Genomic DNA, 14,101 nt, shown 5'->3' with positions numbered 1-14,101 from the left:
TTCGATATGGAATTATAAATAATAGTATTATTTCTCTAGTCTTTGTAAGAAGAGATTGACTGTAGATAGCCAGTTTTCCTACATGAAGAAACAGTAACAACATACAGAAGTAAGTTTAATATATATATATATGTAGTGAAGATCAGTTGGGAACAATATGCATATTATATTGTGAGTTCTCGTACAGGTCAAGTATATTTCTACACTGTTTTTGCTTTTAGGGAGTAACTAATCTTATTTGAAGGAAAACTTAAATGTTTACAGTGTGTTTTCATAAAAGTAAGTAGGGTAACAAGTAGAGTATATTTAGAAGTGTCATTAAGTCAAAATATTTATAAATATTGAAATATGGCCCAACAAGTCAATGTAGCTCTCCCACCACAGTTTTTGAGCGAACCAGGGACACCATCAATATCGTGGGAGGATTGGATTGTGATGTTTGATAATTATATTGAGGCACTGGATGGGCAAGAATTTACAGCTCAGAGGAAAAAAGCATTGTTGTTAACAGCCTTAGTTAAGGAAGGACAACGTGTATTTAAATATCTTCCTCAAGTGCTACAAACTGGAAGCGAATCCTCATTGGATGAATACAAAGAAGTGAAATCAAGATTAGAGACTAGATTTGCTAAAGGAGGAGAATTTAGTTTTAAACAGATATAAAGTTGACAAAAACAGACAAAGGAGTGAGGAGTCGATAGATGATTCTCGTAGCACGATTGCGTGAACTATCGGTAAAATGCAATTTTGGTCAAATGGTAGACAAACTCATTCGTGACCAGTTAATTGTACAGTGCAATAACAGGGAAATACAAGAAAGAATGTGGGCTGCAAAAAATACACCGTTAAAGTTGGCAATTGACTTGGCTAAAGTGGTAGCAGAGTCGGAGAAATGTATGAAGGAATTGCAGAATAACAGTTCACATCAAGAAATTTCAGAAAAAAATTGGAATGAGTGCACTATCAGTGAGGAGGGTGCAATAGGTTTTGTCAAGCAAAGAGGTAATAGCTTTCAAATAAAGACCTTTGTCTCCAAAGGGCAGAACAAATTATGCACAAGGTGTGGGAGCAATAACCATATGTCTGATGCGAAGTTTTGTTATGCAAACAACAAGGAGTGCTTGAAATGTGGCAAGTTAGGACACTTCTCGAAAATGTGTATAAGTAAAATAAAGGGAAAGGTTGCGTTTATTGAAGATGGAAATATTGAAATTAAGAGGGAAGTGAAAAAAATACTAGTAGTTAGTGAATCGGATATTAATGTAGGAAATGATAAGAGAGAGAAGAGACCCAAAGCAGATTTTAAAATAGATGGTCACTTTGTAACACTCATGGTTGACACAGGTTCAAGATGGACCATTATTCCGGAATCTATGTTCAAAGGAATATGGGGTAACAAGGCACTTCTCAAAAGTGATATACATCCTACAGGTTATCAAGGAGAAAGCATAGAAGTCTTGGGTTATTTTAACAGTGAAATATGTTTCAAACATCGTTCAACCAATGGGAAAGTGTATATTTCAGCAGATAGTCCGCCGATTTTAGGGTGGATGCACCAATTATGATTTGAACATTAGAGTGAATCCAAGAGCAGATGTTCAAGTCATGGTGGTGGATGACCACAGTATCAATGACATTTTAGAAAATGCAAGTTGCATATTTAAAGAGGATTTAGGTGAGTTGAGGGGGTTTGTACACAAGATTTTGTTGAAGGAAAATGCAATTCCTGTACAACATAAAGCTAGAAGGATACCACTTGTGTTAAGGGAGGAAGTAAAAATTTAAGAAATGTTGCAGGGAGGCATAATCTCACACGTTGAGGTCTCTGACTGGGTTTCTCCGGTCGTGATCACGCAGAAAACTGACAAAAAAATAAGATTCTGTGTTGACCTCAGATCGTTGAATAAAAGCGTAGTAGCTGATGTTTTTCCCCTCCCTAACATTAGTGAGTTAGTTTCAACTTTACAGGGGGCAAAATATTTCACCAAGCTGGTCCTCAAAAGTGCATACCATCAGACACAACTTCATCAAGAGTCAAAACATCTAACAGCTTTCATTATGTGTGAGGGCACCTTCCAATTTACAAGATTACCTTTCGGCCTTATATCTGCTGCAAGTGTTTTTCAGAGGATGGTAAATGAGATCTTCAAGGGTATTAAAAAAGCTATATTCTTTCAGGATGACATATTGGTTTTTGTTATAAAAATTTGGGTTGACCCATATAGTCAGTGGGACCTGGGTGGACAGTCGGTATAGGTATACAGGGGTCCCAGACCAAAACATATAATTATTGGTTCATAATCACACACTTTTTTATATTGAATTAATCCAAAAACAATTGAAGGTGCCAAGTGTTTTTATTCTCACTGCACCATTAGCCATTCAATGATGGAAGAATCAGTATATATACAAAATTAAATGCGCCCACAGGTAGGCATGGGCGGGAAATCCGTTCCGCTCGCGGATTTTGCGGATTTTCGGGAAATCCGCAATCCGCGAGATTCGCGAATCTCCCGCAAAATCCGCAAATCCGCGAGCAGCGGATTTTGCTCGCACTGCTCGCACTGTTCGCGTGAGTTCGCGCCCCGCGAATAAGTGCAAAATTGCAGAAATACGATCTTAGCAAAACTGAAAGTAACTACTTACCAGGTTCAAAAGTTCAGGCTCATCATTAGTAGCCATTTCCTGTAGTGCTTCCTGAGGGGCCCCTCCAGAGTTCAGTTGCCAGTTGAAACTATTATGTGACCCTGCTCTGAACCTCAGAATAGTTACGCATATGCCACAAAGGTCCTGAATTACAGCTAAGGGAGACAAGCAGGAGCCAGGCTGGAAGTTAAAATCCATTAATCAGCCCCTAATTCATTATTGTCAGTTGGGGCAGGGCAGGTGTTGTAACTAATTTTGCAACAATGAAAGCACTTAGCAAGTGCAAAAGATCACTAATCAGGGCGCACTAAGGAAGCAGGTGCCAGCTAAAAAAATATTCTGTGACACATTAATCAGCCCCAAATTAATTCAGGTCACTTGAGGCAGGGAAGGTGTGCTTTGCTTTGCCGAAAAAAAATGTACACTGGACAACCAGAGGGTGTGGTGATGAAACAGAGGGTGGCATGGGTGGGCCAGAGGGTGGCATGAGTAGTCAGAGAGTGGCAGTGGTGACAGAGAGTGGCAGTGATGAAGAAGAGTGTCCCAAACAGGCTGGACACGTAGAAACAACAAGTTCGCAAAACTTGCGACCCGACAGGTAAGTTCGCAAATTGCGAAATTGTAAAAACCCTCGCGAACTGGCAGAAACACGGGCGAACACAAAAAAAAAAAAATTCGCGGGAATTCGCGGATTTTGCGGATTGCGAATCCGCAAATCCGCAAAATTCGCGAACGCGAGATCCGCAAAATTCGCTCATGCCTACCCACAGGGAAAAGGGGAAAAAGTGCAAGGGACAAACACACTTCTGATAGTTACATATCACTTTTCAGATTCCATATGCATAAATCCACAGGTCAAGACATAATTATCATTGATCCACATACACGAGGTCAAATACAATATGCACATATCAACAAAAATTTTTTTTTGAGAAAAGAAACTCCTAGGTTGCCGAAAAAATCAAGCTAATATCAGGAGTTCTTGGTTGTAGATAGATGTCTACGTTTCGACCCAAAGAGTGTAGGACAGTATTCCCTTACTGCGCGGGTCTTCGTCAGGACGTGAGGGGAGGGGGCGGGGGAAGGTTGGCTGGGCTGATTCCTAAGCATAGTGAGAGAGAAAGAACTAATTACTTAAACTGGTCTAAAAAAGTCCCAGAGCAGTCAATAAACGGAGAAGTCCGTCACATAAGGGTTAAGAGATTAGGTACAGTTAAAGGTCGAGGGTTATACTGAGGCATATAGGGCACAGTGCAAGTTACCTGTTTAGGAAGACACAAGTTGACCTGACAAAGCGTGGTCCATGATATGGCTGAAGTTATTTTAATTGCTGGGGTCTCTGTTCATATCTGGAAAATATTGAACGCCCATTACTCATTTGCTCCAGACATCGTTGGGGCCGTATATAGTTTATATAAAATGATGTGGCCTACCTCACCGCCGTGAGATGATAGATGCAGGGTATGCGTAAGCATTGCTCCTTCCCCGCAAAGTGGATGATAATCAGAAAGTCCGTAAAAAGGAAATCCCTCTGTAAATCTGCAGGGGCAAGGGGGCAGGGTAAATACACTTAAGGGGGCCCGTATTGGAGGCCGAAATCAAAAGACGGCAGATATCGCCAGTAGAATACACTCACCCGAAAGGGGTTCCTCAGTCCGCGGAGCGTGCGAGCCAAGTTCAAGGAAGGGTTGCCGAGGTTACTTAACTAGCCTCGGTGCAGGCAGTCCGTACAATAAAAATCCTCCGGTACATCTGCTAATACAAGGGGTCGGAATATATAAGTTTCGAAATGCCCCGTAATGGAAGCCGATTGCAGAGACGGCAGATACGGCCAGGAGGGTAAAAAACTCACCCGAAGGGATTATTTCCTTCACGAAGCGTGCGAGCCAGCGTCTCGCCGCGTTATGCTGCAACCAGGAAGTGTTGCCAGGGTTACCAGGTAACTTAAATAGCCTCGGTGAAGACAGACTCCCGTTGTTATAGTAACCGGGAGGGCTAGAAAACGCCGCATTCCCTGTCACTTGCTGACTGAAAAAAGACTCTTTAAGTAGCATAGAATAATTGGAAGGGGCGATTTGGACCTGCCAAGGGTGAAAGCTCGTATCATGGATCGGGCAGACCTGCCATGCTCATAACAGTGAATATGCACTATGGGACCTACACAGTCAAAAACAACATCAGATGAAACAGATAAAACATGATAAGGGATCAGTCTGACGGCGCGGACCGGGCGTAATTGATAAAATTCAAATTCAACGGTGCATCAAAATAAACATATGACAAAAGATCAGCGCGGACCTACCAGGCATGGTGGTCAGGCACAATTAGTGTGTAATGAAATACATGAAATTAAATAAAAACGTCAGAAACCAGAATTTCATCAGAACATACATTACATTGCAATATATGTTTCAGAGGCGTAAACTTGCCAGGTAAGGTGGTCAGGCGCCAGTCATATCCAAAAGATTCAATGTGACATGTTGGAAGAAATACATGGTATAGCATTATTATAATAATAATAATAAAAGGCACGGACCTGCCGAGTATGGTGGTCAGGTGCCCGTCATCATCAGAAAACATTTGTTGGACATATAGACAAGCAGTCAGAGGTTCATTAAGACAGGGACGGAAAAATGGTCATCACATTAGGGTACACTTGAGCCCAGGGCGGTTAGTCACACAAACATTTCAGAGGATAGCCATTTGTGCGAAACTGCTCTCGTACTCATTTAAACCCATGCGTACTGAGTCAAAGAATCGAATCCACTTAATCTCCCTGACATTAAGAATAGGTTCTATACTACCACCCCTTGGGCCCACTCTGACCTGTTCCAAAACAATCCACCTCAAACTTTCCGGAGGGTGATTTTTCTCACTGCAATGGTCGACTAATGGGGCTCCTGCGACCTTACACCTTATCCGGCTACAGTGCTGTAAAAAACGCACTTTGGCTCGTTGTTGTGTCTGTCCCACATATATCAAACCACAGGGACAAGTTATGCAGTACACCACATTGGTGGAATTACAGTTTGTATGTGACTTAAGTGGAACTTGGTGTTGTTGGTGACTAAACACTTTGGTTTGAATTGTAGCTGGACAAGCCTTACATGAACCACATCGGTAGTGTCCCACAACAGGGGGTAAGTTCCACATAGTTACTATAGAGGGTTCCTTTGGGGTCGTGAGGAATGAGGACACCACATGATCACGGATGTTCTTTGCTTTTTTGAAAGCGTGAAGGGGTGGGCCACTACAGCCAAGGTCATCAGATACCAGATTCCAGTACTTATTGACAGTTTTTTTTATCATGTTACTTTTGGTGGAAAAGGTGGTTACACAAATGATACATTCGTCATTGTTACTCTGTCTTTCTCCAGGTTGTAATAGGGTTTCTCTGGGATTGAACCATGCTCGCTTCTTGGCTTGCTTGATCAAACGCCTAGGGTATCCACGTTCAAGTAGTCTCTCCATGAGTATTGTCGATTGCTCCATGTAGTCATCTTTTCGGCTGCAGTTTCGTCGAATCCGTAAGAATTGGCCGAAGGGCAAGCTGTCACGGAGTCCTCGCGGGTGATGGCTGGAGTATAGAAGTAGGGAATTTCTCTCCGCTGGCTTCCTGAACAGGGTGGTCTGGAGGGTCTCATTCTCTACAAAAATTGTTAGGTCCAGGAAGTCAATAGATTTTTTGTCGAAGTTAATAGTGAATTTTATATCCGGAGATCTTCCATTGAGCCAATTGAAAAAGTTGGTGATTTCATCTTCAGTTCCTGACCAAATGCAGATGATGTCATCAATATATCTCATCCACATGTGTATTTGAGATCTGAATGGGTTGACATCGTTGAGTATGAACATTTCTTCATACATGGACATAAAGATTATGGCCAAGTCTGGGGCGAAAGCCGCCCCCATCGCGACCCCCTTGGTCTGGAGGTAAAAGCAATTCCGGAAAATGAAAAAGTTCCTCATCATTGCAATTTTGAGTAATAGAATTATGAACGATGTAGGTACCCGAGCAGGTGCCTCCCGTCTGTCGAGTGCAATTTTCATAGCCGCAAGGGCCTCCTCTTGGGGTATGCTAGTGTAGAGTGACACAATGTCACACGTGGCCAACAAATCCTGGTGAGAATCAAAGGAGTATCCGTCAATCAAATTGATGGTGTGTGTAGTGTCCCTTAAGTATGTTGGAGTGGCCTCCGCCAACGGTTTTAGGAAAAAAATCAATGTATCTACACAGCGGTTCCAATAACGAGCCGCAACCAGATACTATGGGGCGTCCAGGGGGCTGGTGGAGATCCTTATGAACTTTAGGTAAAGTGTAGATGGTAGGAAGGCGTGGGTTCTTCTGGTTCAGATACGTGACATTGTGTCACTCTACACTAGCATACCCCAAGAGGAGGCCCTTGCGGCTATGAAAATTGCACTCGACAGACGGGAGGCACCTGCTCGGGTACCTACATCGTTCATAATTCTATTACTCAAAATTGCAATGATGAGGAACTTTTTCATTTTCCGGAATTGCTTTTACCTCCAGACCAAGGGGGTCGCGATGGGGGCGGCTTTCGCCCCAGACTTGGCCATAATCTTTATGTCCATGTATGAAGAAATGTTCATACTCAACGATGTCAACCCATTCAGATCTCAAATACACATGTGGATGAGATATATTGATGACATCATCTGCATTTGGTCAGGAACTGAAGATGAAATCACCAACTTTTTCAATTGGCTCAATGGAAGATCTCCGGATATAAAATTCACTATTAACTTCGACAAAAAATCTATTGACTTCCTGGACCTAACAATTTTTGTAGAGAATGAGACCCTCCAGACCACCCTGTTCAGGAAGCCAGCGGAGAGAAATTCCCTACTTCTATACTCCAGCCATCACCCGCGAGGACTCCGTGACAGCTTGCCCTTCGGCCAATTCTTACGGATTCGACGAAACTGCAGCCGAAAAGATGACTACATGGAGCAATCGACAATACTCATGGAGAGACTACTTGAAGGTGGATACCCTAGGCGTTTGATCAAGCAAGCCAAGAAGCGAGCATGGTTCAATCCCAGAGAAACCCTATTACAACCTGGAGAAAGACAGAGTAACAATGACGAACGTATCATTTGTGTAACCACCTTTTCCACCAAAAGTAACATGATAAAAAAAACTGTCAATAAGTACTGGAATCTGGTATCTGATGACCTTGGCTGTAGTGGCCCACCCCTTCACGCTTTCAAAAAAGCAAAGAACATCCGTGATCATGTGGCGTCCTCATTCCTCACGACCCCAAAGGAACCCTCTATAGTAACTATGTGGAACTTACCCCCTGTTGTGGGACACTACCGATGTGGTTCATGTAAGGCTTGTCCAGCTACAATTCAAACCAAAGTGTTTAGTCACCAACAACACCAAGTTCCACTTAAGTCACATACAAACTGTAATTCCACCAATGTGGTGTACTGCATAACTTGTCCCTGTGGTTTGATATATGTGGGACAGACACAACAACGAGCCAAAGTGCGTTTTTTACAGCACTGTAGCCGGATAAGGTGTAAGGTCGCAGGAGCCCCATTAGTCGACCATTGCAGTGAGAAAAATCACCCTCCGGAAAGTTTGAGGTGGATTGTTTTGGAACAGGTCAGAGTAGGCCCAAGGGGTGGTAGTATAGAACCTATTCTTAATGTCAGGGAGATTAAGTGGATTCGATTCTTTGACTCAGTACGCATGGGTTTAAATGAGTACGAGAGCAGTTTCGCACAAATGGCTATCCTCTGAAATGTTTGTGTGACTAACCGTCCTGGGCTCAAGTGTACCCTAATGTGATGACCATTTTTCCGTCCCTGTCTTAATGAACCTCTGACTGCTTGTCTATATGTCCAACACATTTTTTCTGATGATGACGGGCACCTGACCACCATACTCGGCAGGTCCGTGCCTTTTATTATTATTATTATAATAATGCTATACCATGTATTTCTTCCAACATGTCACATTGAATCTTTTGGATATGACTGGCGCCTGACCACCTTACCTGGCAAGTTTACGCCTCTGAAACATATATTGCAATGTAATGTATGTTCTGATGAAATTCTGGTTTCTGACGTTTTTATTTAATTTCATGTATTTCATTACACACTAATTGTGCCTGACCGCCATGCCTGGTAGGTCCGCGCTGATCTTTTGTCATATGTTTATTTTGATGCACCGTTGAATTTGAATTTTATCAACTACGCCCGGTCCGCGCCGTCAGACTGATCCCTTATCATGTTTTATCTGTTTCATCTGATGTTGTTTTTGACTGTGTAGGTCCCATAGTGCATATTCACTGTTATGAGCATGGCAGGTCTGCCCGATCCATGATACGAGCTTTCACCCTTGGCAGGTCCAAATCGCCCCTTCCAATTATTCTATGCTACTTAAAGAGTCTTTTTTCAGTCAGCAAGTGACAGGGAATGCGGCGTTTTCTAGCCCTCCCGGTTACTATAACAACGGGAGTCTGTCTTCACCGAGGCTATTTAAGTTACCTGGTAACCCTGGCAACACTTCCTGGTTGCAGCATAACGCGGCGAGACGCTGGCTCGCACGCTTCGTGAAGGAAATAATCCCTTCGGGTGAGTTTTTTACCCTCCTGGCCGTATCTGCCGTCTCTGCAATCGGCTTCCATTACGGGGCATTTCGAAACTTATATATTCCGACCCCTTGTATTTGCAGATGTACCGGAGGATTTTTATTGTACGGACTGCCTGCACCGAGGCTAGTTAAGTAACCTCGGCAACCCTTCCTTGAACTTGGCTCGCACGCTCCGCGGACTGAGGAACCCCTTTCGGGTGAGTGTATTCTACTGGCGATATCTGCCGTCTTTTGAGTTCGGCCTCCAATACGGGCCCCCTTAAGTGTATTTACCCTGCCCCCTTGCCCCTGCAGATTAACAGAGGGATTTCCTTTTTACGGACTTTCTGATTATCATCCACTTTGCGGGGAAGGAGCGATGCTTACGCATACCCTGCATCTATCATCTCACGGCGGTGAGGTAGGCCACATCATTTTATATAAACTGTATACGGCCCCAACGATGTCTGGAGCAAATGAGTAATGGGCGTTCAATATTTTCCAGATATGAACAGAGACCCCAGCAATTAAAATAACTTCAGCCATATCATGGACCACGCTTTGTCAGGTCAACTTGTGTCTTCCTAAACAGGTAACTTGCACTGTGCCCTATATGCCTCAGTATAACCCTCGACCTTTAACTGTACCTAATCTCTTAACCCTTATGTGACGGACTTCTCCGTTTATTGACTGCTCTGGGACTTTTTTAGACCAGTTTAAGTAATTAGTTCTTTCTCTCTCACTATGCTTAGGAATCAGCCCAGCCAACCTTCCCCCGCCCCCTCCCCTCACGTCCTGACGAAGACCCGCGCAGTAAGGGAATACTGTCCTACACTCTTTGGGTCGAAACGTAGACATCTATCTACAACCAAGAACTCCTTATATTAGCTTGATTTTTTCGGCAACCTAGGAGTTTCTTTTCTCAAAAAAATTTTTTTGTTGATATGTGCATATTGTATTTGACCTCGTGTATGTGGATCAATGATAATTATGTCTTGACCTGTGGATTTATGCATATGGAATCTGAAAAGTGATATGTAACTATCAGAAGTGTGTTTGTCCCTTGCACTTTTTCCCCTTTTCCCTGTGGGCGCATTTAATTTTGTATATATACTGATTCTTCCATCATTGAATGGCTAATGGTGCAGTGAGAATAAAAATACTTGGCACCTTCAATTGATATTGGTTTTTGGGCACACCATTTCAGAACTCAATGAGACACTTAGGTGTGTATTGAATAAACTTCAGGAAGCTGGTTTGACCTTACGGAAAGAGAAGTGTTTGTTCTTAGTGAAGGAGATAGAATATCTGGGGTATAAGATATCGGCTGAGGGCATTAAGCCTAAAAGAAATCTCTTAGAGGCAATTGAGTCAGCTCCTTTTCCTTCAGACAAGCATCAATTAAGATCCTTAATGGGTCTTATAGAATTCTACGCAAAATTTGTGAGGAATTTTTCAGAGAAGACGTCAACTCTAAGGAGTTTACTAAAAAAAAGGGGTGAAATGTATGTGGAAAGCGGAGCATACTGTTTGTTTCAAAAACATAAAGAAAGAACTGTGTGAGGCAAAAGTTTTGACTCCTTTTCACAGAAAATGAACTTCAATATTGATGGTTGATGCGAGTAATATAGGCATAGGATCTGTATAGTTGCAAAAACATCCGGATGGAGATAAAACAATTGCTCTGCCTCTAGACCTTTGTCGTCCTCAGAATGTAATTATTCTGTAATAGAAAAAGAGGCGTTAGCCGCCGTTTGGGGCGTATACTACTTCAAAACTTATTTATGGGGTTTCAGATTTAGAATTTACACTGATCATAAGTCTTTGGTTAGTATACTTGCTCCAGGTGGCACCGGGAAGAGTTCACCTAGATTGGCGAGGTTAGCACCTAGGCTTCAAGAATATCAATTTGAAATGTACTATATTCAAGGATGAAGAAATGTGCAGGCAGATTGCCTATCTAGACTTCCTGTTTGCAGTGGTACTGCAGAGTCTGAGTTAGAAGACGAAGAAGTAGCAGTTGCCTACATTCAGGATGTTTTAGCTTTGGGAGAAAGCTCATTTTCAAAAGAACAATGGTCTGTTGCTATGAAAGAGGATTTGGTACTATCAAAGGTCATAGATCTGGTAAAGATTGGCTCTAAAAGAGAAAGTTGTGTTATACCTTCGGTTCGAACTTTCATTGAAGTGTTAGACAAATTGACTGTTGTTAATGAGGTGATCTTGATGAGGGGTTACAGATTTATCTCACCATTTTCATTAAGACCCAAATTATTGAAGTTAGCTCATGAGGGACACTTAGGACAGACTTTAACACAAGGGAGGATTAAAGCTGATTTTTGGTGGCCTGGTATCGACACAGAAACAGCATCATGGGTTGAAAATTTTCCGAGCTGTAAAGAGGGCGAAAAAAGATTACAAATAGTTTCGGGACAAGATTTAGGTCACATTGTATCTGCAGACGAGCCTTGGCATAGTGTGTGCTTAGATTTCATAGGACCCAAGGAGGAGCTACATTACAAGTGTCTTTTTTCTATTGTTTTAATTGATGTTTTTTCAAAGTGGTTAACGGTTAAGTTTGTTAAAGACATCACCACTGAATCCACAATAAGTTTTCTAAAGAATATATTTAATGATGAAGGGGTTCCGTCTGTTATCATTACGGATAATGGGACGCAACTTATTTCTAAAAGAATGAAGGAATTTTTGACTGGATGTGGGATAAAACATCATTGCACAACTCTTTGTAATCCACAAGGAAATGGTCTTTGTGAGCGAACCAATAGAGTAATTAAAGGTAAGTTACAAATGTCCAGTTCTTCAGGGGGGTTTTCTGATGAAACTGTCCAACAAATGGTTTGGGCTTATCGCACCACCGCACACAATTTAGATAGAAAATCTCCATTTGAAATCATGCGAGGAAGAAGTCCTGGAACAAAATTGGTCCCTTCTTGGCTGAAGAATTGTAATGGTGAAAATGTTGGTAGCATTACTCAAAGTGTGTATTCTAATTCAATTTCTGTGGGTGATTTGGTAAAAGTCAAACCGGGTAGAATCTCTAAAGGCCTTTCAAAGTACAGAGGGCCATTTGTAGTTGAACAAGTTCATCCACACTATGTGGTTTTGAAGAATGGTAGAAAATGGAATTATAGAAGAATTGCTTTGTATTAAAAGGCCAACAAAAGAAATGTTGCAAAATGCACAATAGTGGATATATGTTTTCCACTCAAGAAGATCTTAGTATTCATAATTGAAATAGGTGTAGGAGGGAGGAAGGTGATGGTGATGCTTCACATCATCTTAATAGTTTGGTTTCACATACACATGATTTACATGCAAATGATTCTTCTGTGTCTGACAATGTTAGGAGCTTGAGGCCTCGTCGACCACCTGTTTATTTGAGTGATTATTTGTGTTAAATATTATTATTTTTGACATTATTTTTCCATTTACTCCAAGGGAAGGAGATGTGTTATAAATGTAAGTCCTTGTGGTTCACTATTCTTACCAGCCCTTCCTCTATGTTTATCTTTGTATCATCATATTAGAATCTTTAAATGTTCCTTTATTGTCATCAATGATTCAGTGTTCCATTCTTGCCAGTTGGAGTCTGGTCAGCTGGATAGAAGGAGCATTCATCTGTACTCTCTGAATAAACATTATAATTAATCCTTTGAATGACTACAAGAAGATTTATTTAATATACTACACAGAGCTTGTTTTTCTAGACCATTTAAGTAACGACCAGACTTACCCTGACATTTTAAAATCCAGCTGTAGAAAAATGATGTTGAAGTCACGTTTTAAACTAATCTTTCTTTTTGTAGGATTCGATTTCTTCGAAGCCAGCGCCAAGGACAACATTCACGTGAGGCAGGTCTTTGAGCGCCTGGTCGATATAATCTGTGAGAAGATGTCGGAGAGCATAGACTCAGAACACCCAGGAAGCGGCGGCAAAAGCCTACGGTTTATAGAGAACTCGCCGCCATTACAGCAGAACTGCGCATGCTAGTGACCCCTCACCCCGTGAACTTTCCACCCAAGCACACCAACCTTTAACCTTTCACACGAGGCACCATTGCAGATGTTTCTCTACAACAGAGATGTCGTAACTTGCTGTATATGGTGAAATGTATGTGATAAATGTCCTTGAGATTGTGTTCTTTTTTAACTCTGCATAGATGATATTGTAAAGTCGTACAACCATAAACTCTATTATGTGTCACAATTAAAATTGTGATTCATCACTGAAATATCTGAGAATTTTCTCTTTAGTAATGTCACAGTCATCAGGTCTTCTGTTGCCCATGCCTGTAGCTCCCCCAGTCTAAATTGTTGCTTTGCGTCCTTGTGCTTGCGGTTATATCTAGCTATTAAATCAGAATTTTAAGTAGCAGATTATGAAAGAAACAAGCATTAACAAAGCCAATAGTTCTGGTTATGGCAAGACCGAAATGTTTTTTTATTTCCTTTTTTGGTAGAGCATATGCTCTAAACATTAAAACTTTGGTAAATGATAAAAATAAGAATGTTGTTGCCTAACAATGGCATGCATGTGTTTGCGGAACTAAAATTACATATCAAGTGATCCATTGCCGACATAACTTAAAAAAACATAAAATTACAGCAGATTGGCCTGTCAGCTCTGACTCTCAAGTGGACTACTTTTTAGGTGGATGTGCACATTTCTCAAATGTAAAATGCCTTTACTCACAGTGAGTAGAGCCAGTGGCTGTATTGGGCGGATCCATTGCCCTGTGCTGTAGACTGCGGTGGATGGAAGCAATATGTGAATGAGAGTTGAACAAACCAATGAATAAAATGGGCCAGCTGGAAGCCTCAGTACAT

The 14,101-nt window shown here is 41.7% G+C and overlaps 1 protein-coding gene across 1 annotated transcript in view; it reads left to right on the top strand.

Annotated features, from left to right (window-relative positions):
* RAB3B (RAB3B, member RAS oncogene family) overlaps positions 1-14,101 on the top strand; it is an 821,272-nt gene extending 807,171 nt beyond the window's left edge. Inside the window, exon 5 of the mRNA XM_086936190.1 lies at positions 13,081-14,101. Within this exon, the coding sequence (XP_086792316.1) occupies positions 13,081-13,265 (185 nt within the window). The 3' untranslated portion in view covers positions 13,266-14,101. The remainder of the gene's footprint in view (positions 1-13,080) is intronic.

The sequence above is a fragment of the Lissotriton vulgaris genome, chromosome 1_1, assembly GCF_964263255.1.
Source record: "Lissotriton vulgaris chromosome 1_1, aLisVul1.2, whole genome shotgun sequence".
Classification (NCBI taxonomy): Eukaryota; Metazoa; Chordata; class Amphibia; order Caudata; family Salamandridae; genus Lissotriton; species Lissotriton vulgaris.
Note: the sequence above shows the minus strand (reverse complement) of the source record. Positions and strands in the feature narration are given on the sequence as shown.